This window comes from Clinocottus analis, unplaced genomic scaffold, assembly GCF_023055335.1.
Source record: "Clinocottus analis isolate CAN_PGR_092001 unplaced genomic scaffold, fCliAna1.0.p SCAF_7, whole genome shotgun sequence".
Lineage (NCBI taxonomy): Eukaryota > Metazoa > Chordata > Actinopteri > Perciformes > Cottidae > Clinocottus > Clinocottus analis.
In genome coordinates this window covers 16,455,329-16,480,591 of record NW_027176229.1, presented here as the reverse complement: position 1 = coordinate 16,480,591, position 25,263 = coordinate 16,455,329, and the positions used below count along the sequence as shown (strand labels likewise).

The 25,263-nt window shown below is 43.5% G+C and overlaps 3 protein-coding genes across 3 annotated transcripts; all 3 read left to right on the top strand.

Annotated features, from left to right (window-relative positions):
- The first annotated feature begins 500 nt into the window (after positions 1-500).
- On the top strand, positions 501-12,967 carry si:ch211-225b11.4 (tRNA (32-2'-O)-methyltransferase regulator THADA). The gene is given in 32 exon segments (XM_068566593.1): positions 501-671; positions 752-932; positions 1,012-1,098; positions 1,182-1,209; positions 1,291-1,439; positions 1,540-1,662; positions 1,755-1,875; positions 2,099-2,244; positions 2,331-2,415; positions 2,492-2,628; positions 2,850-3,047; positions 3,129-3,843; positions 4,152-4,304; positions 4,454-4,563; positions 4,655-4,815; positions 4,897-5,066; positions 5,146-5,310; positions 5,407-5,555; positions 5,696-5,833; positions 5,924-6,028; positions 6,126-6,326; positions 6,416-6,566; positions 6,651-6,903; positions 7,065-7,301; positions 7,418-7,622; positions 8,106-8,294; positions 8,823-9,082; positions 9,175-9,330; positions 9,417-9,683; positions 9,776-9,978; positions 10,068-10,235; positions 10,238-12,967. Coding segments are annotated over 32 exon segments (5,700 nt in total). The 5' UTR covers positions 501-552; the 3' UTR covers positions 10,408-12,967.
- Positions 12,968-15,298: 2,331 nt separating this feature from the next.
- LOC137779177 (uncharacterized) lies at positions 15,299-17,540 on the top strand. Its single transcript, XM_068566722.1, has 6 exons — positions 15,299-15,458; positions 16,025-16,170; positions 16,454-16,518; positions 16,950-17,114; positions 17,221-17,325; positions 17,425-17,540. The coding sequence occupies exons 1-6, from the start codon at positions 15,339-15,341 to the stop codon at positions 17,472-17,474; spliced, it is 651 nt and encodes a 216-aa protein (XP_068422823.1). The 5' UTR covers positions 15,299-15,338; the 3' UTR covers positions 17,475-17,540.
- A 1,597-nt stretch (positions 17,541-19,137) lies between these two features.
- Positions 19,138-24,897, top strand: pik3ip1 (phosphoinositide-3-kinase interacting protein 1). The gene is made up of 6 exons (XM_068566752.1): positions 19,138-19,499; positions 19,690-19,818; positions 20,288-20,404; positions 21,505-21,693; positions 21,836-21,914; positions 23,214-24,897. Exons 1-6 carry the CDS (start codon positions 19,388-19,390, stop codon positions 23,428-23,430), a joined length of 843 nt encoding a protein of 280 aa, XP_068422853.1. The 5' UTR covers positions 19,138-19,387; the 3' UTR covers positions 23,431-24,897.
- The last annotated feature ends 366 nt before the right edge of the window (positions 24,898-25,263 follow it).

Sequence of the window (25,263 nt, the reverse complement as noted above, 5' to 3'; positions counted from 1 at the left end):
ACAAACACATATGTAACTGCACCACAGCGCCCTCATCTGGTCTGGAGTGGCAGGTGCATATAATTACAGTCATACACAGGTTAGAATGAACAGAATATACTAAAAATACTGTGCACACAAGAAAATAGGTCCAATTCGTCATGTTGGAGTACTTTTTCCATTAGATTTTGAGAACTTTACATGGCAGTCCTCCTCTCAACAATTACAATAATTATCTAAAAGGTGGGGGGAGTCATAACACCAGAGTCCGTGGCTATAAAGCAAAGGCCGAAAAATGGCTGCTAGATTGTGTCTCATAATAGAAAGTTATTATCTTAATATGTTTTTGTGATCTGTTTCAACCAATGAAAAAAAAAGGAATAGCCTCTGCCAAAATGTACGACGATAACGGATATTATTTATTTTAAACTACCAGCCTGCCTCTAGGTGGCAGCATGTTGCAGTAATTCTACGATGACGACTGGCCTCAGAATAGTAGAACAAGAGTTTGGTCACGTGACTGCAGTGCCACCGTGCTGTCCGAGGTACAGTGAAGTTTATAATAAAACAACTATGTCGTTTGAAGACCTGCTGATAAGTCTGCAAAACTGTGTGATCACCGAGGATGAAGGCCCTGGAAATGTCAGCCAAACACTCAGACTCTTTTTTGATAAACTGTCTGAATCCTCCAGGTTGGTACAAATAACCTCAGCATGTTTGATCACGTTTTCCACATGGTGTGATGACTGAATGAATACGCTTACATAAACAGGAGTATTGGGAAACGATGTAAGGAGCGCTGTTTAGAGGAGGCTGGCCAGCTGCTGAGACAAATTTCAGAGGCTCAGCTTCATGTTTTAGAGGAGAGTCATCTCCTGCTTCTCGTCAGACTCCTCATCTCCATGCAGCTGCAGATGGTCAACATCTCCACAGCCTGTCGTAAAGTGGACCAGGTCAGTCCTACAGTATATATGTTCACAGAGCACTGCTTGAAACAATGAGTCTCATTGTAACTTCATATTCACTTCACAGATGTTGCAGCATTTGGCGAAGGTGGACCACCAGTTGGTTTTTCGAGAAATCCATCACTGTTTGCACTCCATAGCTCATACTGACCAGGTACAGAGCTCCCACTTGACTTGTGCTTGTCATATATCTGCATGAAGGCACTGTAGATAACGTTTACCTCATCATCTTTTCAGGTATTGTCTTTTGAGGATCTGCAGAGAGGTTGGTGCAGGCTAAAGTTGATATGTTCGTTAAGTTTTCATCAATGGATTTTTATCCTCCTTAAAAAAAAACTCTTTTTAGCCTGTATGTTCCTGGAAGACAGCGCTGTTGGTCGTGAGGTGTGGCGGGAATCCTTCCTGTCTTTGCTGAAGAAAGTGTCAGAGTTATTCCTGGTTGTATTGCAACAAGAGTCCCTGAGAGATGGCCCGCTGTGTTACATGTCTGTAAAGGTACGTGAAGAGCAGTGTGCTTCATGATTCAGTCCATCGCATTAATCATAGACTGGTTGCGTGATCTTTGTTACTGACCTGAGAACTGTGATCTCTGCAGGTGTGTTTGCAAATATTCCAGCTGTTGCCCGGTGAAGTTGCTCCTCGAGTGTGGACAAAGGAGCACAGCGACCCAACATTGCAGAAGATCCTCCAGGCTCTGATGGACATTATACTTGGACAGGTTTCTTATCAATTCACCAGTTCGGAGTCACTTATTCAAAGGATAGGCTTTCCTTTGCTTCGTCTTAACAGTCAGAGTGCTCTGTCTTGCAGTGCTGCAACCGGGACACTTGTCTTTTGGCAGGCACTGCTGTGGCCATGCTGATCAACACTGCAGCAGAGAGCAGAGCTGCAGAAGCTGCTGCCTGGAATCTGCTTCAGGTCTCTCACTTAGGTAGGTAACGACTGTGGTAAAACACTGTGGGACGAATAGCATGAGCAAAGCCAATTTTGGAATTGGACCCAGATATGTGCACATGTGGGTCAAATGAAAATAGACGTCTTTATATCTCATTTCTTTCTCGGTTTAACTACCTCCAAAAAGCTATGTCCACTACAAACTATACAGCGGAGTTTGATTGCCTGACAGAATAGCTTTCATTTCTGCCATTTCTCAGAGCCCTGGCTGCTGACTGTTGGTGTTCTCCAGGTGCAGTGCTGCCCTACAGGGAAGGACGGAGTGGACAGGCTGGCTGTGAGCAGGGGCCTCCTGACCTGCTGTCGACGTAGCATCCTGCTCAGTTCACATGCGGACGCCCCACAAGTACATCGAGGAAACGCTCAGGTCGAAAACATGCTTTACTTTTGGTGTTGCTTTCATGACCAAATCCATAATTTCCCTCTTTTCAGATGTGTTTCCTGCTGAAAGGTTTGTTTCCTCTGGTCTATGCTTTGTGTGAGGAGAAGCTGGATTGCCAGGGCTTTGCGTTTGAAGGTGACTAATGTTCAGGTTCTTTATTCATGTGCTTACATAGCAAGAGCACCTGCTCAAATATGACACGTTGTTGCAGCATTAGCACGCTGGCTGAAGAAAGTTAAAGAAAATCTGGCTGACATCTTGAAGATGACGGGCGTTCGCCTTCTACCCGACAACAGCAGCCTGCAGAAACAGCTCATTCACATTATCTGGACCAACGCAGAAAGCCCAGTGAGTCAAATTAACAGTCAGATTAACAGTCTGTCATTGCAAATACAAATTTTGAAAAAAAAGTAAAGTTCACAAGTTGTGTTCGACAACCAAGCACCTTCCTATTGATTAGAAATATACCACAGTCACAGCCATACTCTCAGCCGTGTCCCACAGCGGACTGCAGGGACGTATTACTGCCGGGATCCTTCATTGACGTCGCTCTTGCTGTGCGTCGACAGGTGGAAGGGGTGTCAGAGTTTGTGCGCAGCGCTTTTTGTCTCCTGCTGGACCTCTATAAGATGGACTGTGAGCAGTTGTGTGACACAAAGAAGACTCTTTATTCCACTCTACTTCAGCGAATAATCAAACTACCTTGGGAAGCCAAAGCCAAATATCATCGCCTTTGTGCCCTGCTGCCATATCTGGGTACTGACATGGTGAGGAATACAGGTTAGTACCCTGTTAATAATGCTATCATGTGGCGCTCATGGCATCTTAACATTTCTTTCATCCAACAGGTGCTAGATCAATATGCTGAAATACACAACCACCTCCTGAAGTGCTGGTCGACCAATCACCTTTCACCGTGGGCATCGGAGCTTTACAAGTGTCTGATCCAGCAGCAGCGGCAAGAGCTGTGCGACGCCCCACACACTGAGCTGGATCTGGCCAATCAGTGGGCGAGGCGTTGGCGGGCCGTCCTTTATGAGGCGCTGACGTCTGATGTGGCTCTTCTACAGAACAACAGCTCAAATCACTTATTACCCTACACCTTTCAAGTCTTCCCCTCTGCCGTGGATCCTCTGCTGGCCTCGCTGGAGCCATCCGCCCCTGGCCACCTCCACGCCTGGGCCTGCATCGTGAGCTCCTATCGAGCCGCGACTGGAGGCTCTCCCTGGGCTCTGCAGGGAAGCTCGACCCTTCAGACCCTCCAGCTGGCTCTGGGATCTGCAGAAGACAAAGTCCGCTTGGCTGCTTTAAACCTCCTCTGCTGCAGCCCAAAGACCAAAGACACTCCAACCACGGAGGAGATGTCCATAATGAGAGTGTTCATTCCTCAGAACTTAAACTGTGAGTCTTCACCTTTTCGACAACATTTTCAAGCTGGAGTGAAGCGGTTTCTGGTTCGTATTCGAGACGGTTGCTTGGCACATGTCAGAGGACAGAAAGGCACAAACAAAAGAGAAGCCATCCACTCAAAGAGGGCACAGGATGTACTGGAGCAGGGAATAGGTGAGATATCTGACACACAATAATAAACTGTGTTACTGTACAGACGGGTATAGATTTATCATGCTGTATTTGTGGTTTCTTTTAAACTTTCTATACAGAATGTTTCAACTAAACGTATGAATCTCTGTATTCCTTACTAATGCTCACTCAAATTACAAGTCATGTTAGCAGACTGTTAAGAGATGAGGCCACTTTGCATCCAGCCTACTTTGATCTGTCTTTGTTGCGTTGTTTGTCTTTGTTTCAGGACACCTTTTTATTCGTTTGTCTCTTTTCTGTTCATTAAAACCTTTCTGTATATCATGTAGGTTTTGTAGAATGGTTGGGTCAACTTCCATACAGCCATCTGGCACCAGGACACAGTTATCAGAGGAAGAAGACTGCGTTGCTGTTGCTTTCTGCAGTGCTAGAGACCTGCACGGACACCTGGAGCCCAGACAAAAAGAAGGGACAACCTCCAGGTAAAGATTGGAAAACGGACAAGAAAGCACATTTTTTTATACTACTCTATGTTGCTAGTATGCATAATTCCTGTCAAATGTTAACTTAATATTGTTTTATATTTCTTTGGCTTGAAATGTAAATGAGCTCTGTGAAATCCTTTCTGCAGTGAATATGGGGTCTCTTATTAACTGCGCCAGACAAAGAGGACAGTGGGATTTTGTCTGCAGGACAAAACAGCTGATCCTCATCAGCTGTTTAGAAGATTCTACAAATGAGGTATAGTTTGTATAATGTTTAAATCAAAGAAGAATGAAGTTGAAGAATATCTTTAGAGCACGGATAAAGCTTTTTCCTTTCCCTTTTTCAGATCCGTGAGCTCTCAGCTGGGTTATTATTAAGGTTTTTCCCACACAGTTTTCCAGATGACATCGCTGCATTGCTTCTCGTGCGAACCAGACAGCTTCTCTGCAGTCCTCGGGTGCAGGAGGCTCAAATGGGAGCATTGATGATAAAGGTCCTCCTTCAGAAGTAAGCCTTGCCTCCTACATACCTTCATACCGAATGATACCCGCTTCAGATGCGAGGGTTAATCAGTTGTTCTACTTACAGATCACAAGACCAGCCTGAGGGCTGCAGGTTGAACAGCAACATTACTGTCAGCTGTGCGAGTAACCCCAAGGCCTCCTGCATGGTCAAATTCCTAGTGAAGGAGTTGGCGGAGCATTATCTGACAGCCAAGGCGGACCTGATGCTTGCTGCCAGAACCAAGCCAATGCATGGTGAGGGTTTAGAGCTCCTCCTTGAGAGCCTCTGAAACGTTGCTCAGTTCTTTAAATTACATTGCAAATTGTGCTCCAGGTGTTCTAAGTGCCCTCCAGAGGTGTTTGCTTGATGACCCCAGCAGTGTCTGTGACACACTAGACCACAGTCTGACCGTGGAGGTGCTGGTCCTGCTGGAGAACTTGTCTCTGCTGCTGCTGGGTGTTCTGTATGGAGAGCGGGATGTGTGTGCCACTGAAAAGGGTAATGCAGCGATCTGCGGAATAAAGGGTAGTTTTGGGGAGAAAGTATACTCCATTTCAGATTCACCACACAGTAAATCGCTCTCTCCTCTCTTAGATGCTCCCCCTTCTTTTTGTGATATGGGAAACGCCATCAGCTCTCTTATAGCCCAAGAGTGTGGAGGAGGCCAAGGGGACGGGGAGGAGTGTGTCCTGATAACTGAAGAGCACAGTCTTGTCCTCACTTGTTTCTGGGTCTCCCTCAAGGTAAAACAGAACCAGATGCACCATTTGAAACGCATAATTGGATAGATCAGCACTTAGGGAGATGGCAAAAACATACCTTAGGATATTTTCTGCTTGTGTAATTCTTCTCAAAATGACTTGCTTTCATGTTTTCTTATCAGGAAGTTGGAAACCTTTTAGGTTGTCTGGTGGAGAAAATTCTCTCTGAATCCAAACCCAGCAAGTGCCTTCTCACGAAAGAGGATCTAACGAGAGCATCAGAAGTGTTCAAGAATATTTTTCTCAAATGCCGTCACTGGGTAAGATTTATTTAATCCATTCGGAGGCGTGAAGTCTGAATCACTTCAACTCTCATGTTCCGTTCTGAAAGACACATTTCCCTTCACCAGGGGGCGGTAGAGGGATGCTGTCCAGGCTTCACCAAGTTCTGTGCCTCTCTGTTGAGCAGCAATGATCCCGAGCTTAGTGATATACCAGCCCACATGCTGAAACAAGTGGGCGGCCATACGTTATTGAATGTATCTCTCCTTAATAAATGGAGATCTTGGATTGCTGGCTTATAAATCAATTTCCTCCGCTGTCTCTTCTCAGGGCCTGCGGGTGGTGCAGTCCCCTAGCTCCACCTCAGTGACCCGGCGGGCCGCAGGGCTGCCGATGCTCATCCTGTGTGTTGTGTCAGCAGAGGAGGCCAGTAAAGCCAGACCACTGTTGTCCCACAGCATGCAAACCTTACTGGAGACAGCCAAAACCCCTCTGCCCGAGAACTGGGACCAAACGCTGGACCTGCCACAGGTTTGTGGACCTGGCAACCAGAATGAGGACACTGGTCTTTTAAAACCACAACGAGCGATGCCGTCACATAATGGTGCTTTCCCTTGCAGGTGTGTGCGGTACACACTCTGCAGGCCCTGGTTCGGGGTTCTGGTCTGGCAGTAGCTGTCCTTCAGTTCGCTCCTGCTGTAGCCATCCTGTCACTCACTCTGCTCAGTTCTCCCTGCTGGGCCATGAGGAACGCCGCTCTGCAACTTTACAGTCAGACACGTTTGCAAATACTTGAATTTTAATTTTTTTTTGAGGATTGAAACAATTTCTCAATTATCAAAATACTGTTTCCAGGCTCTCTGTGCTCCCGAATGCTCGGCCAGCGGCCCAGCAGTGAGGAGGGGGGCTCCACCCCGCACGGCATGTCTCCCATCGCCTTCTTCTTCCACTACCCTGCGCTTCAGCCCTTCCTCCTGGGCGAGCTGCGAGGGGCAGCTCAAGACCTCCAGGGGCCCCCGGATGAGGCCAAGCTTCACCTCCAACCCTCGCTCTTTCCTGTCCTCACTCTGTTAGCCCAACTTCAGCCTGGTGTCCAAGACTCAACACAGTGAGAACTGTTTACTTCGCACTTGACAGTTTAGTCAGGTTTACTTCTTCACTGCAGTTTTTTTTTTTTATTCAGGCCGAGATAATGTAAGAAGGTCTTGTGTACATTTATGAATCTCCACACTGAATATCATTGGACTCAGTGAATATCTTCTCTCCCAGAACTTTGTCAGCCTTCCTGCCTCCTTTGCTCCAGCTGTCGGCCAGTCCTATTTACAGCGTGAGGGCGATGGCTTCGAAGGCTTTGGTTGCCATGACGCCTCCCTCAGACTACATGGCCATCCTCATCACACTGACGGCTCAGATACCCGGCCCTCTGGAGCGCTGCTGCCACAACCGGCTCCACGGGCAGCTGCTGCAGATCAGAGCGACCCTGGAGAGAGCTCTCTGCACAGTCAGGTGAGACTAAAGACAGCTGTTTATTCTTTCATCAGACCTTTTTTAGGCTTTTAAAAGGCCAGCTGTATTCATCCACTGATGCCGTCTTTGAAATCCTGCTGTGTTTCTACATCCAGTGACCCTTCAGCTGACCTGTGCGAGGTGCTGAGCAGGGTGGACGCCTCGATGTGGCTCGTGACTGAAGCTCAACGCTGCCCCCTAGTGAGAGCGGCCTACCTCGGCGTGGCAGACTCACTCAGAAAGCTCTGCTGTGAGACTTACCTGTCAAAGCTCAGTTACACACTCAGGCTCGGCCTCCAAACACCTCAACAGGAGCTTCAGGTGAGTGACACACATTTTGACCCATTATTTCTATGAACCAATCAGCATTTAGCAACATTTCAGTTCAACGTTGCTCAGCATCTCTTCTGCGCTGAACACTGACACACACGCACCTGCCACTTCTTTATTGTCGCCAAGACTGTTCAACTTTGGGTAAAACGCTGCGCTTGTTGCTGTCGTTTTTTACTCGGCTGTCTAATCTCAGTGGTGGAAGCGTTTGACAAATAGCCTCAAAGACACAACAAAGACGTGATCAAATGAGTTTTATGATGAATGTGTTGTTTATTATGAATGTAATGTCTTATGTCTTGTGGTATTGATTTTACAGAGGACTTTAAGGAGTCTTCATGTCTGGAGCACAGGACCAAGTCAATTTCCTCGTGTGGGATAATCTTGTGCCTTTCTGTTGAGCAGTAACCACGAGGCTACCAGGATGCCAAGGCAGATATATTTTCTTAGGCTTTATTTCTGTCACTTCCGCAGGTCGGGTTGCCATCCTTCCATCAACAAGCCATCCAATTTCTATGTGCAGATCTAAAGTGTGCATGTCAAATGTGGGACAACTTCTCTGCGTCGAGCCCTGATCTGAGGCTCTCATTGGTTACGTGGGTGGTGGATGGGCAGGGTTCGCAGCAGACCGGCTTGAAAGAGGTGATCCAGAAGGTGCTGCAGGTGAGACAGGACCGGCTCTGTAGATTTCTGCAAGAAGAAAACAACCTTTTCAAAAACCAGTCTAACAGGTTCCAGGAAACCAACCTTCTTACAGCAAAATGTAAGCACATTGGGGAAGCTGTAATACAATGCCGCCTTAAATCTGGTCGGACACATTGTTTTTTTCTTTGACATAAGAATGGTAATAGTGTGTCTATGAGCTTTTATTATTTGCTGTTCATGGAGGTGATTTAGATAAAGTCTGCATCATGTTACTTTATCTAGAGACCACCCAGTTGTGCCTTCCCATGTCTATCCTGTGTTTGATTGACTCTCTTTAAGTTACGCGTGATAGGAACTATAATACTGTTGAGTGTAAAGTTGTTAGTCTTTACACTAGTGTGGTATGCAGTGATACTGAAAACAGATGTCACATTTGACATCTCTTGTGTTATATGTGAGGCAGTCTGGCTATACCTGGCATGTAAAAGCACATTGATCATTTGACAATTAGATTAAAAGGACTCGACTAATCTTTTTCATCTCCAGTCAAACCTGAGGGAGGCCTTGCTGAGCGTCAGTGTGGAGTACCGCAGGACCTTCCTTGCAGCCCTGGTAGCAGTGATGGCCGTGGGCGATTCCACTTTGCCCCAACAGCTTCCTCAGGCGGCCCCATTGGAGGAGCCAGTTTTACTTGAGTGTCTGGATTTGTTGCTTGGGGACTTAAAGGACCAGCGGGGAGGGCCAGAGTTTCTCTCCCAGGCTCTGTATGCTGCTAGTCTGCTGCTTTCCCAGGCTTCAGGGTCCAGGTTTTTACATATTTTATTGTTCCTCGTCACACACTGTACTGGGAGATTTCTACCTGCAGCTCTGACTTCCTTCTCAACTTTGTGTCCATCAGTCTAAATATATCCATGTTCCAGCGCTGGTGTAGCATCTTGGAATGCCACCGAAGCCCAGACGCGCCTGAAGTGCTCAGGATGGCGTGCGCCGAAGCTCTGTGTGTGGCTGGAGTTCCTCTAATGAGCCACAGCTCTCTGCATGCCGTCATGATCAGGTGTGAATGAAGTCAAATAGTGTTGCCAATCAAATAATCCTCTCTGATGAACAGAAATTTTAAAATGTTGAACCTTTTTGGTTTAGGTCGATCAACACAGGTCTTTACTTGCTGCAGGACCAAAACCAGCAGGTGAGGATGAAAGCGGCGCGTTTCACGTCCATGCTGCACCATGTGCGAAAAGGAGAACGCCAAAGGAGCGTCTACCTTATGCAGGTTAACCAAGCTTTGCCGCTTCTCCTGGATCTGCTGGTGGAGGAGTGCTGGGATACACCCGGCACACTGGAGGTGCTGCTGTGTCACCTTCCACAGGCTGACCTCAGATCTGTGCTACGAGAGGCTTCAGAGATGGGGTTTGTTAGCTCACTGAATCGATGCCACTTGAAGAAAACAGAGCAGCTTTGATGGATTGTTGCTGAACTGTTATTATTGCTGCCTCGTTCAGGTGCTCCAGTCTGTACGAGCAGGATGAGGCCAACGTGTTTGCAGAGCCCTCTGTGATGGCTGCACATGTGCTGCCATACCTGCTGCATATGGCTGAAAAATCCTGTGAATCCTCTGCTGTGGCTCAGAGGCTGAGTGCATGGGCCGAGGAGAGCGCAGCACAGGTTAGAGACGGCCTCGCAGTCTGCAAAGAGCTCCATCCAGGTATCTCATTAGCATGACTATAGGAAGTGGTTTGTGACATGCTTTGGTACATTCAAAATGTTACTAATGCAAATGTTTATTCTCATCAGCTGAGACGCTGACCCCGGCCTGGCTGGCACTCCTCATGGACCCCCGTTTCCACGCCGCCATGTGCGGCCTGTTTACCAGGGCTGCCTTTCTCCTTCGGCTGTCGAATACATCTGACGATGTACGACACCTTTGTGATCCTTCGGCGCTGCACACGAGTTTACGGGACGCTTGGAGTCTACTCAGTCTGAACGGCGTCTACTTCCCCTCTGCTGTAACAGCTGCTGTGGCTGGAGAGCTGCCGTCATGACGGAACAAATGCCTTTTTCTGGCCACGCAGTGAGCAAAGCCAATGAGGCCTGCGATAAAATTACCTGCGGATATTTCAAGATTGCTGAATGACATCTTCATGTGCAGCCTCAGTCTTGAATGAGTATTGCAACTGCTGATGCTGCAGGATGCCAGTGCTTAACAGACTGACTACGTTATGTAAGAGCTCAGTGGCTGCAGTCTGAGAAGAGACCCGATGGCCATTATTTGCCATGTTCCTCATAAGTTTTTCTTTTAGTTTTTTTTTTTCCAACAATGCTTTGAATAAAAGTTCATAGCATTGCATTTTCTTGTAGTTTTGTATGGTATTAAGATTTTTTTTAAAGCAGAGATACAGCCACCTGAACAACTCCAGGTCAGTCTTTGTGATCACCATCCATATGCTTATTATTATTATTATTATTATTCCCAAAGCATTGCTCCTGTTCTGTTGTTCGATGTTGTTTGCCGCGTCTCAGCGGAAACAGACGCAGAGCTCAAACTGAGGCAGTGATGTGATGGAGAAATTGGCTACTTAGTGCCCGGCAGGGGAATATAATGTATGTTTTGATGCTCCATTAGAGGCCTTCTGCTTGGATAAGCGTCTCATTTTTTTTTAACCACATGAGGACTGAAGATGATTAACTGGATCTGATATAAGACGGTTGCTCTGCAACAGACCACACACTAGAGCAATCTTACATCACTGCTTTTGTTTGAGCAGGGAGGCTCTCAGTATCAAACAACCACTGACACAAAATACTTTGTTCATGCTATGGTTGGCCATGTTGCGCTACTTCTTTCCTGAACATGGACGTTTTCATTGTTGTATTCTGAGAACAACTTCTTTTTTTTCTTGGGATACAGTATGTTGTTGAACTTTGACCTCATGTTGGGACAAACCTCGAATCATCTTCTCCCACAACTAAAAGTTTTTGTCTTTAGCACTGGCCGGCTCTGGTTGTTGTTGTTGTTGTTATAAGTGTCTAACAACATTATGGAGAGACCCAACTTGACGTCTGTTAAAGATTGTGTCTGCGTCCTGCTCAAGAAGAAGTATTGTTATCAGAATATCGGGCAGTAATTTGTCCCATTCTGCACAGCTGTAATTTGTTCCAACCGTCTGCAGCGCTCTCACGCAATACTGAACCAAATGAGGAAATTGTTATTATTTTTAGTCAGTTTAACACCGAAAACATCAGGTTGAAAAATACCGACGTAACCCTGTAATGATCCCTACATTACAAACAATCCCCTACAATTCAACTTCATGAATCCTTTAAGGCAAAGCTTCGTAGTGCATATCTTTAAAAATATAAATGTGTGCTTGAACTTTGCTCTACTTCCAAACAAGGGCAATGAAGCAATGTGGCTTGACAGCTTGTCAGCGTGTCTGAAAGTAAAGCCATACTTTTAATGAAAAGACCGAAATTCTCTCTTAATCCGCCTGAACATTTTGTGCAGTTTGTCTTCTGCCTTCGACCTCAAAAAGTAAGTTTGTGATGTAAGTTTAAAAGCAAGGTTGACAGTTTACTGAAGACAATGCTGGAAAACTACCACCTGGCTAAATAAAAGCTTTGACTATTGTTATTGAGAGTAAATTGTCTCTCAGCAAGCTTACACCCTGCTAATTAAATTACTAACTTACTATGGAAACAGGGAATAAAGCCAAAGTGTGTGTGTGTGTGTGTGTGTGTGTGTGCGTGTGTGTGTGTGTGTGTGCGTGTGCGTGTGTGTGTGTGTGTGTGTGTGCGCGCGCACCATCTGGCGCATAAAGGAGTGTTTTTCCGCTGTTGCATCACAAGCCAGTGGCTCCAGAGGAGGACAGTAACAACCTTAGTGAATGAAATGTTTTTAAAAGAAGGGTTTTGTCAGTATAATTGTGAATTTAGAATAAAACAATTAACCATCAATGTGGAATACAAAGAGAACTTTTGAGGTTGTCATAAAATGTTTGTTTTTCCTACCACCACTGATACTAGTTCCCTTGAAATTTGACACGCGTGTCTATCTCCACCTACTCTATAACAAAAAAAGTTTACCAGACGTCTAAACTCCACCTTCCAAAATCTTCCACCATTTTGAATTTGCGAACACCACCTACAAACTAGTCCAATTCATACCAGATCATTATTGGAGCATCAAAGGTTATCAAATACGTGTTGATCTCTCATTACATTCATAAGATATGGATCAATTAACATCTTAGGGGTGTGGCTTGTACGTCAATCAGTTACACATGACTTCAAAACCATTTGGCCTCATAGCACCAAAGTTGCAGCAAATGTGCACATTGCGTCTTGTAACTTTCACCCCAAATTATAATGATATTCAACTATTAGGGGCTTGACATGCAGATCTTTTTTGTAATTTCCTCTCTAACGCAAAAACTTGAGATTCCACGGATGAAAATTGATAGCTGTGAAGTGTCATTCATGTCCAGTGGTGGAGGAAGTACTGAAGTTTAGTACTTAAGTAAAAGTACAAGTACTCAGGAAAGTAAAAGTACTACATCAACAATCCTACTTTGCACTTTGAATCATCTTGTTGCTGAAATGTGCTATACAAATAAACTTGCCTTGCCTTACTTAAGTAAAAGTAAAAAGTACTTTTACATTTATTTTAAGCATTAAAAGTAAAAGTACCCGGGCAATGAGTTGTCTCTCAATGTCTAGGGCTGTACCATTTTGATAACTGTCAACATGCATTTCGCTAGATAACTGTATAATATCATGTCAGTAACCAAATTAAATATATATATATATTAATTTTGAAGAAGTCAGGGACTTTAACTTAGCATAGCGAGAACTCTGCTTACCTCAATATGCTTCTTTTAAATTTGAAGGTGAATTCTTGAAGGCTACCAACTCCTTTTTTTTTAGGTAGACAGTGAAGGCATTGAAACCTCTACGAGTCATTCTTGGAGCCTTTGAAATCAAACATGTTTTTTAAATAGGGCCAAGGATTGCTCATATCCGAGGGCTCAGATGAAGCTGACTCTGGATTCATGTTGAAAAGTTGTTTGTTAGTCAAACAGTCTTTCGAAGGTTTAAGCAAAAGTTTATTTAAGTACATTCCACCACTGACTACGGCTGACAGTAGCCTGTACTGTTGTTGTATAATAAATCACACAATAAGCAAGACAACGTCTCGTAGCTTTCCTACAGTCCTTAGCATAAATTTATATGTAAAAAATCAGCACGAACCCCCACAAGAAGAGAAAGGGAATAAGGCCATGCAAACAGGTGCCTTTTATATGTATAAAAAAATGTATGATAAAATCAGGGAACACTGTGAATGACTGAGTTTGTAACATATACTCAGTGTTTTTCTAAGTAGTGTAGGCCAAAGACTATTCAACAAATCAGGGCATGATTATTACATGAACCCAAACTTTGTTCTTATTAGTCCTGCACACAATCCTCAATCCTCCTTTGGACTTGCAGGGTGTCATGCTGGCAAACATTGCTTACCTAATTCTGCGAGAACGCTTTCTAGTCTGGAAAAAAGCAGAAATCCACAACTCCAGTGAGGTCTTTGAACTGGCTGCCTGCCCAACAAACAAATGCTGCCGCTGGTTATAAAACATTGGTACTTGCGTCTGCGTGCTGCGAACAGATCGGGTCAAGTTCACATCCAGGACACGGTAAAACAGTACAGCCCATTCCCTCCGCTCGGCTTCGGCCAATCAGCTTCAAGCTCCATCACTGTGAGCTAAACACTCAACAAAGTCACGACTGTTTGCTGTCCTTGCTCCTTGATGGTGGAATGAGCTCCCCATTGACATCAGGAAGTCACAACATATTCTGCCGCAAACTAAAAGCACTTCTTTTGCGACTATACCTTGAATAAAGGAAGTAGCACTTAAATGGCTCTTACTTATAGTACTTTGTCGTTTGGCCTTCTTGAAGAAATTGTTCTTTCATGATTCTTGTAATTCTTGTGATTCTTGTAAAGTAATAAAGCACTGAATGGTTTAGGGCCTAAATTCATTTGTAATCTTCTGCTACCTTATGAACCATTCTGACCCCTCAGGTCGTCTTGAACTGATCTACTCTCTGTTCCAAGAGTCAGAACTAAACATGGAGAAGCAGCGTTCAGCGTTTCTGCTCCACATATCTGGAACAAGGTCCCTGAAAGCTGCAGGTCAGCTGATGCCCTCAGCTCCTTTAAATCCAGATTGAAGACTTTTCTGTTCGCTGTTGCCTTTAATTGAACCAAAGTCAAGGATAATAATTTGTGCATCTCAATACTGCATTTTATTTCTTAAACTGCACTGTTTTTTGACAATTTTTTAATGTTTTAATTTTCTTAATTGTTTTTAAACCTTGTTTTCTTCTGCATTAGAGTTTATATGAAGCACTTTGAACTGCCTTGTTGTTAAAATGTGCTATACAAATAAACTTGTCTTGCCTTACACTATAACAGTTGTGTCTGAGCAGCACTATTTCTCCAACAGGCTACTATCGATGTTTCTTTGGGGAAGTTGAGAGCAGAAAATTGGAGTCCATCTTACTGTGTGCTTCGTAATCGTTATAAAACGTGCATGGATGGATCGTACACTTTGGACTCCAGGTGAAGGGGGTTCTGATCGTTGTGGGCATCGCATCCCAACTGGTGGGCCAACTTGGGAGTCGCTGTGACGGCAGTTTGGCTGAGGTCAGGCTGTGTGCCAAGTTGAACTGGATTGAAGCCATCCTGTGTTGCTCTGTACACTCGAAGCCTACGTCTGTGTTGGTGCCCAAGGACTATTGACCAAATCAGGAAATAATTACTGAATAAACACAAAGCCAGCAATGTAGTTATGAAATCTACACCCTTACCTGAAATCCCCTTTGGACATGTAGGAGGGAATGCTGTCAAACATGTCTTATCTAGTTATGAGTCATGGCTTTCTATTATGTAAATACCAGAGAAAAAAACAGAAGCCCGCCAGCATCTTCTTAAAAGGCTGACCAGCTTCAGACATCTTCACTTCTGTGACAAGCAGCCGTCATCAGAGATCTCTTCACATCTGCAGCATCATGAATCTGTGGCTCAGCACTCTTTTCCTGGCAGCGGGGCTGTTTCTGAGCAGCTCGGCTCCGACACCTGAAGAATGCCAGCCTTTAATCACGCCTGTGTCTCTGGCTGACCCGTCTTTCGTAAGTCTTCATCTGTCTGTGTTTGTCTATGAAGCATTAGCACTGAGGCAGAATTCAGGTATTTGGGAAGTTCTTCCTCAGTTTATGCCTTTAGCGCGTTAGCATTGGGTTGGAGTCAGAGCTGAGCAAACATTTCTCTTAAAGATAAATACACGATAACACAATGAAAAAGTACTTTTCACATCTTGGGAAAGTACATCTCCCGGGCTAATAAAAGTGTGTAAATTGTAGGTCCTGTGTACCTTAATTAAATTATTAATCATATTTGCTGTTTATATTGCTTCTAATTAAAATGAAAAAACATCTCTTGAGTATTTTATCATTAACTGTTTTGATTGTGTTAAATTAAAAAAATCCAAAATACAACAGCTCCAACAGACCCACAACACCTGCTGAGTAACAATAAAATGAACACCACACGAGGTTTAAAGAATACATAGCGTGCAGTGGACTGAATGTTTTCCATTCAGACGGTTCCATTTTAAAAGATTTGATATTAAAGAATTAGTTCAATATTCAACTTATTATTGTCTGCTGTCACTCACTGACTTCCTGTTTGTCTGCAGATGTTCGGCAGGTCAAACTTCCTCTATGGTTACACTGACAATGAATTCTACAGCGGCTATTTGAAGAACATCCAAAGCTACTGGATTGATATCAACCGGTCACCATCCAGAAATGAGACAATTGTTATGACTACGGACAACAAACAGTGAGTAGAAATTATGTAAAAATACACAACATAATACAATTCTGTACATTATAGATCATCAAAATACACATTTAAAATGTCTACGATTTTAGAGGGACACCCTAAAGAGCTCTTTAGTATGTTTTCTCCACTGGAGGGACAAACTAAACCTTACTTTGCTTTCAAACGGACACTCAGTGTTCAGCAATGAGAGGAATCTTAACTTTTGAAGCTGACATGGACGAAAGGTTTTAAAACATCTGTTAGAATATGAACTTAGTTCTTCATCTTGTCTCTTTCTCAGAAATGGATCCTGCATTTCTATCAAGACCGAGCTCCACTATGAAGGCGACACGATAAAGACGGCATGTAAGTTATCTGATCCAACACCATGCTGGAGTTTCTACATCTTTGTTTTGTTGGTTCTGTTAGTCAGAGAATCCCGCCGGAGAGATCATGTTATTGATTATTAAAAGCTGCAGATTCATCACACATATCGATGCTTGTAGAGTTTCAACTAACTGAAGAATATAAAGCAGATATGGATGAGAGACACTGTCAAGAAATCAAACATTAAACTTCTGCTGCGTACACACACCTTACTTTTTAAATTCAAGCATAAAGTCTGGTCTTAAATGATCTTGTTTTCAGGAAGGCTCATAAAATACATACATTCTATAATGGAGTTTTACAGACATCGTTAGCCACCATCGTTGCTCTAATCAGTTTCTGGAAAGTTTACCATAAGAACTTTTTTAGATTATCAGTGTAGAGGATAAATATACATTTTCTCTCCTCAGTCTCCAACTTCACAGCAACGTTCCACATGTATCCGACCTGTGAAGACTGTCTGCTCTACAGCTTCAACCGCACTGTCAAAAACCTGGACAAGATGTACAATAAGATGAAATTCAATATTGACTCTACAGCGGAGGAATTCAGCTACCGTGCTTTTTATCTGATGGGTAAGAAGGAACGAGTCTGACAGAAAATGTGTATTAATATAAATAAAACACATTTCGTATCCAAAACATTCTTTTGGATACGAAACATTTTTTGTTTTGTTTCCAGGAAGAGGATCAACCGTGAAGGACTCTGACCTGGAACATTTCAGGAAGCAGGCCAGCTGCCTCGGCTTCGACAGAGAACCAGACTTTATCTACGACCCCAAGAACGGTGCTTCACCTTTTAGACCTGTCTGACTAAACTATGACATGAAGATGTGTGATGACAGACACAACTGACTTCTTTGGTTTTGTCTTTCTCTCTCTGCAGAGTTCTGTGCTGAAGGCGAGGGGCGTAAGATACCCGAATATTTTGAATAATATGAATGGTAATACATGAATATTTTAAACTGAAACTAAATAAAGAGACAAAAAGTGACTCAAGACATTCAACGTGTGACTGGTGTTTATTCATAATCTGATAAAATGGTATATTACAGATATTGACTGAGTTGCATTCACATGTTTACCTTAATAGTCTACTGATGCTAATTACCATCAACAACTTCAGTATTAGCTTCTCCAACAGGCAAACATCAGCTGCACTTTATGTAACAGGCTTGTTTTCTTTAACAGCGAGCACACAACAACGTCAGCGTTCTCATCCACAGCAAGAGAATGTGCAATGGAGTCTTTCTGCTTTTCGGTGGCAGTCTTACATCTCACATACAAGATCAGCATCAGTTTTCCCTCTTCAGCTTGCATTTAAAAATGCTTGCTTTTTGTCTGGATACATGACATTGCACACTTTAATAATGCCCCACTTTACAAACTCTACTGTGGTAAAGGCGAATGTAGCTATTTCTTCAGCCACAACAAATCTAGCTTTCACGGCAGCCTCACTTTGTGATTTTGCTTTGGTTGCATGTTGACGCATGTTGTCTGGCGCCACACAGTGGATACAGGAAGTGGAGGACTGTTCGCGAAGCATAAATTCTAGCATTACTGCATGTAGCTTTAATTTTATTATTATTAATTAATCATGTTTTATTCCTCTTGGCAATAAACAACTTATAAATTGTTTTTTTAATATGTACTTTTAAAATCAACTTCATGTCTATCTCAACTTTTTATTTAAAATATCATAATCTACTATTGCATACTTTTGATTTACCATGAGATTTATTTATTTGTATCATAACTAACTGATTGATTTCTTTTAGTGGTGGAAAAGGGCTTCCACACGCTCAGTACCAAAAGTGTTCCCTCTTTAATGGCCTCGTTGTGGTTTCACCCAGTGCATGATGGGAGTGGCTCCTGCCCCTTGCAACCCTGAATGAGCAGAGAGTGATAGAGAGTGCCGGACATATCCTTTGTGTTTGCTCTGGTAATTGCCTGAAAACTGGACAAGCAGCTGTTTAAAAAGTAGCTTCGTGAACACTGACTGACTCAGGCGTTGGCTGCCCTCTTTACCAGCCAGCCAACAATGGCACAGGCCTCTCTGACGGGAGCACCGGCAGATACAGGCAAATACTATTTGCAGCTCTGCTTTATTGGCCTCTGTAGGATCTTCTAGTATGGACCGAGGCCAGTGGAAAACACCAAAAACAACAACAGGCCTTGTGTGGAGGAGAGGAAGCCTGGGAAACAGGAAGATTTTGTTTGGACAGATGCACCAAGCAGCCAGATCTGCAGTTAGATGAGGATTATAAATGGAAAGTAATGGCCGCTCTTTGTTTTCAAATAGAAATGGAAAGCAGAGCAGCTATTTATATACAAGCACAGAACATAAGCATGGAAATGATTGTTGGACAGGAAGAAGGACAAAGTTTGAGTATGGATTATGAAAGTTACAATTGGGGAAAAAAAAGCATGTTGATCAAAATATATAAGAACTTTGTTAACTGTTAGACGACTGGTTTGTTCTCACAAGGCTGCTCGTCACAGTACATTTCCAGACCATTTAGCAGAGCAGCTCATGCGTCTGTTTGTGCGTGTGCACAACGTGCGTGCGCGCGCGCGCGCGCGCGCGTGTGTGTGAGGGAGCGAGAACCCGGTGAGGCTTTAGGACCTTGAGGTTTGTGCTGCAAAGAGCAGCTCCTCCTCCCACAGAAGGCTGTTTACGAAGAAAGCTGGGTTCCTCTGGCAAAAACAAGGGCTGGGACTCCAGCGAGAGGAGCAGTGTGCCTGATGCAAATCTAGCACAGGCTCGTCGTCCATTTCATACAGTTTGCTTATGTATTCATTGTCTTTTATTGCTGTTGTTTTTTAGAGGAAAGGGAAAGTAGCGCACCATGTTGTCGGTTAATTCTGCTCGACAACTTATCAAAATGTTGTTTTCCCTGCACGCGGTTCTCCTGAGCGTGGCCATGGTGGAGAGCAGTTCATCAAATGAAAATGAAAACGGTAAGATTAAACAATAAGGACCATCTTTGTTTAATTTAATTTATGATTAAAATATATATATACATATACATAATATATACTGTGAAGTCTGATTCGCTTCAAATCACATAAACATATATGTATCATTCTGTTTGATTGCACAATCAATGATATGTGTTGTACTCAATCGTTAGTTTGTTTTTATTCTCAGATTACATGAGATCCAATGGCGTGGAGTACAGAGGGGAACAACAGAGCTCCTCTTCGGGTCTGACCTGTCTGAACTGGACCAACACCAGCAGATCCTACGATGTTAAACTCCACCCTGATTCACAGACAGGTAAACAACTTTCATAGATGTGTCTTTTAATGCAGAGATCAGCAAATCCCCCCCTAAGTTAAGTCATTCCTCTCCTGGTTTCTACTGTTGGAGTCATGCTGAAGACAGTTTCCTTACAGGATCACAGACAGCTCAGACATCTTTATTGAGATGTTGATGCAGTGTAAAAATGTAAAAAATACAGGTTTCTTTCTGTCTTACAGCATGCGTATGCTCAGAAGAAAACCCTGAATTGATATTTACATCCACTGATTTCTCTGTTTATGGTGTTAAATGTCTTCTATTATACAGCAGCTGCCATTTCCTTTCTTTGTGCTCATGGTGGCCGGTTCATTTCAGTGTGATGAGGTAGTGTTAATGATTAATTAATCCAGTGGTTTACCCACTCGTTGGGACAGACAGAGACGGGCTTATATTTCCAGGAGGGTATCAGTAACAGGCGTGTGCGTTTTTACGGTTTCCCCTGTAGGTGTGGGAGATCACAATTACTGCCGAAACCCAGACTCCTCGGAGAGGCCTTGGTGCTACATTGCTGGCCCAGACGGAGAAATCCAGAAACAATTCTGTACAATTGACACAAGCAAAGGTAGGTAAACACTGGACACGACAATAATCATTCCCATTTGGATACTATGGTTGTCATTTGCTCAAAGAAAAAGAGACATTTGAAGAAACGGACGGAAACATAGCTTTTAAAGCCGGATCTGGCAGACATAAATGTGCATATTCCAAATTATTGCAAAAAACAACACCAAAACAAGCACACTAAGCTTGTTCAGACTGGGCTCTCTTGATGCTGCTGGCAATTACTTTCTTCTACCTTTTTAAGTGCTCATGAGTTAAAGTGGGTTATGCTCACGAGAACTAATGAGGTGTATTTTTTGGAGGTATGCAAATGTTCTAATTAGTCAACACATAAAAAAGATAGCTTGATGAGAAAAGTTTCATAAATGGTTCCTCTTGGTCTATTTTTATTTTTATACCACATATAAACCATGTGCAGGATGGATTACTGCCAACAAGTGTTTCACCATTTCAGATTATTGGTCTGCAGTAGGTCAGTTGGGCTGGATTAAGCCACTGAGAGAAGTTTTGTCTACTTTGCCGTTACACAATAGCAAAGCTCTGCAGTTATGTCATAAAGTTCAGTTTGAAGAAAGCCGTTGACCACGCCCCAAACCGTAGCTCATTGGCAGAGAAGAAAAGTCTTCGCTTGGAGACGGCAGGTAATTGGCTGCTTCAATTTATGACGTCACGCTCTTTAACTCCAGAGTCTGGAACAACAACTTGTGTGGAGGAAATGAAAAAAGGAGTTGAAAAGCAGATGTTGACGGCTGCGGGCTGAACCTTCCTGTCTCCTCAGATAGAGTCGAGCAGGCAGAGCCTGTTTGTGCCTCACGCAGACTGAAAAAAAATGCACATCAACGCAACACAAAAACTGATTTATAACGCAACTTCATGAGACCAGTGTTGCAGCTTTTGTCGTCCTGGTCCAAAGGTTTTTGCGTCAGTAGGAACGATCCTGATGATACACCAGGAAGTGCATTACTGTTTACCCACTATACAAGTATTATCATTATATTTTAGCATAAAATAAAGGTCAATTAATTGATCACACAACTCAGTATCCCCAACCAAAGTCGTTTGACAGTTGTTTTACACTTTGTGTCTACTTTGTGTCTTTAGAACAAGCCTCCATTGTACCAGCGGAGGCAGAATCCATCAAGCCAACCGGAACCATTCCCTCCACTGAGAGCTTTCAGCCGGCCAAGACAAGGGCCTCTCAGGGAGAAGTAGCTGCTGTCCAGCCAGTGATGGGAATCAGCCAGCGGGTGCGCACAGGACCCACAAAGAAAAAGGACCTCGGCACGCTCGGTATGTTGTTATTAAACTGAAAACATGTATGATGTTGGTTTGAATTCATCTTCCAGTGCCATTTCTCCCTGAAACCAAATGTCTTCGTGTTCAGTTTCTACGCTCAGTTTTCAACCTTTTATGTTGTCCTTTTGTTTTTCAGGCTATGTCGTCGGCATTCTCATGATGGCGATTATAATCATCCTCGGAGTAGGCATCACGTTGGGCTACATCTATAAGAGGTCAGTATCAAAATCACAACAAGATCATCAATCATCCTCCATAATCATTGGGTTCATTCTTTTAAAAATTTGATGGAGGACCTCACGTTGAGCATTTACTTATTTTTTCTCTCTTTGAAGAGGCGCTTAATCTGTTTCTAGGATGTTATTCCATTGTGCACGTCTGCTGTAACTGTGAGACAAAGCCAAAGTGTGATACTTCAGAGCTTCCTGTGGCTTTCTTTTTCCACTGGCTCATGTAAGATGTGCAGGAGACATGCCAGAATGCTTAGTTAAAACACTTGATAGCATGCATGTTTATCAGCCTCTTGAGTGTCGGGCATCAGCTGTTGTTTACATTCCCCCTGTGATGTTCTCTGTTGTTCTGCTTGGCAGCAATCTTAATGCATGTGGGGAGAAACAGGAAATGGAATGCCTGCAGTCTATGTAAAGCAACATCTTATTTTAGATTCTTGAAATAAAGACAGGCTTGGATTGAATGGAGAAGCCTGCACATTCACTGCAGTTATGTAATGTGCAAAATCATGGCCCCAATGTCTTGATTCCCTTTTGGCACAGTACAAAATACCCTCACAGCTCTGTGTTTGGCTGTCAAATCTGATTAGCAGTGCCCCGGTCTTTGTTTTCTATTTCAGAAAGTGATTATTAATAAAGGAGGAGCAGCATGTTGTGTCAGAAGGTTTCTACCTGCCCTCAGCATACAGTGACATTTAGTCATATAAAAGGTGTGTGGCGAGCATGCCCATAATCATAGACTCGTTTCACTCTAGATGGTGTAAAGCATGCAAACATTTATACTATACTCGAATGGGGAACAGGCTCTTGACCCACACGTAGGAGTTGGCAGTTAAGTATGCAGGTCGGAAGTGATTTGTATGTTGTCAGGTTTTGGCTCCAGATCAGTGGGAAGCATCACTGGGTTTCCTTGGAGAAGATAGGCTCCTCGTCGGGTCGTCAGCTCTCTGTTCCCTTTCACCATCTGTCCCTTGCCTTGCTGCAGACCTGGCACTTGTTACAACAGGCTCTGTTATCTACATGCAGCATGTTATCTAGTGCTCCTTTTCATGAATATTTAGCTTGGGTGGCCTCCAAAATATGGTGCTGTACATGGTATCAGCCCCTAAAAAAAGTCATTGCTATGGTAGCTATTTTTATTATGATCACAGCAAAAAAAAAAGACTCCACACTAATTGGCAGTTTGCATGATAGCTTTGAGAGGAAAGATTTAAGCCATTAAAGTTCAATCTATGTGAGGAGTCATTCTTGGTGAACATAAAGAATCTCTGCTTTTGTGTTTAGGGGGCGGGACTTGAAGAAGCAGCATGAGCAGCGCGTGTACGAGCGCGAGATGCAGAGGATCACCCTGCCTCTGTCGGCCTTCTCCAACCCCGCCTGCGAGCTGGTGGATGAAAACACCATCGTGATCACGGCAGAGGACGAGACGACCCCCGTCCAGGACGGCGGGGAGGGCGGGGACCCTCTCATGGGCCAGCAGGCCGGTACCCCCGGAGCATGAGCAGGCGCGTAGTCCTCAGACGCAGGACTGTAATGGATTTTTGTGAACCAAAACACTTCTTCGTTTGTCCCTTCTGCCTCCCTGAGTAACCTCTGTTTTAAAAGGAGTAGGGGAGCAGTGTTCGCTCCAAAGACTGAATGCTGTGTCTTTTGTATCCCCTCTCCAGTGGTTTTTATACATTGAAGGCACAAACAAAATGAGCTGTGGACACCGTCCTGACAGCTCAAAATCATTGTGGTGGATCTGTGGTTAATGAAGATATGACATGAAGTCTTTAATATTCACCTTTGCTACATTGGATAGCAAAGACAATAAGGCCATGTGCTGTCCCCTTAAATACTAGTATGAATATCTAGTCTGATGGACTTACCAGTGTTTCTATTGGTGTGTAATGAAAGGCATTCTGTAAAAAGAGATGGTGTTTGGAATGGGGGTTCGTAGTCTTATGTTTTTCACTATGTTTTCCATGTGGAGACGGTGTTCTCCACAGTAGCTTCCATTTGTATTGACCTGTTGGCTGTGCCGAGGGAGACGCAGATAAGAAGCGTTGATGTAAAAAGACTGCTTTGTCTCGGAGACACGCTGGTGACACAGATGTGTCCAAAAATATCCTCCTCTGAGACGGGATGAGGTAAAACCGGCCCACTAAAGACAAGGGAAGTCCTTCAACTCTGCCTTAGCATGATACTTCTGAATGTATGTGTTCTTCTTTAAACCAGATGATTTTTCTTTTCTTTTTGTACTCGACTGGCTGACCTGTGTGGTTACAAAGCATGACGGGCGGTCAGGTCATCGGCAGACATGAGAGGACTTGTCCTTTTCTTCCACAGGTTAAGGATTGACAGGAAATAAACAGCATGCTCTCAGGGAGCGTAAGGCACAGTCTCCAGTCTTTAGGACGACACAGAACAGGAAAAGACAAGAAAAGCTCTGTCTTTGCAGAGCAGGACAGCGAGTGTGTTGAAGGGATGCGGGCGCCAGGTGATTAGATTCAGACGTTTGGGGTTATGCACTCCACGCTTCACGATCGAGGGAAATCGATGGAGCAGAATAAAAAAAGGCTAAAGTTTGCTGTTCTAAAACATCTGTGCATGCACATGGTTACCTGCAGTATGTTTATATTCAGGGGCCATATTTTTGCATCTTAAAAAGTAGTACTACTGATTGAAGAAAACATTTTAGAAAATACCTACCTGGAAATATTTTGTTACACGTTGCAAAGTTATTTGAGTGTAAAAATGTGTTTGTTATCACTCTGTCACTTCACATGATCTTGTTTTGTGATCGTTGCTGAATCGGCATCACTGATAATCTTTGCTAACTGATGCTCTTTTCTTTAGTGTGCTGATTGTTTTTTTTTCTTCATATAAGCAACAATGTTCACAATACTGTTCAGCATTTTCATTTACTTGTATTTGTATGAATGCAGATTTTCACTGTTGAGACTGAAATAAAACATCAAACTTCGATACCATAATGTGATGTAATCAATCAATTTAAAATGAAAGAGGGGGAACAACATAATGCTGCATAATGGCTGGTAACGTGTTGTTGTTCAAGGTTTGTTTACAGTCTGAACTTTCTTTGCACCAGCTCCCTCTGTTGGCTATTCTTAAACAGACTTCAGCCAAGAGGTGAGGACTAGAAGGTTAAGGATAAGGCAAGAAGTACAAGGAGGACAAAGATTTGAAAATGCTTGTAAAAACATTGAAACTCAAAACGAAGCCGGAAACTAAAACCACCTGGAAGAAGGCCGTTTGGACCTCAGGATGTTATTCAGTGACCGACACATACACATTTATAATTGACTCATTTATAATTGTACAGTGTGTT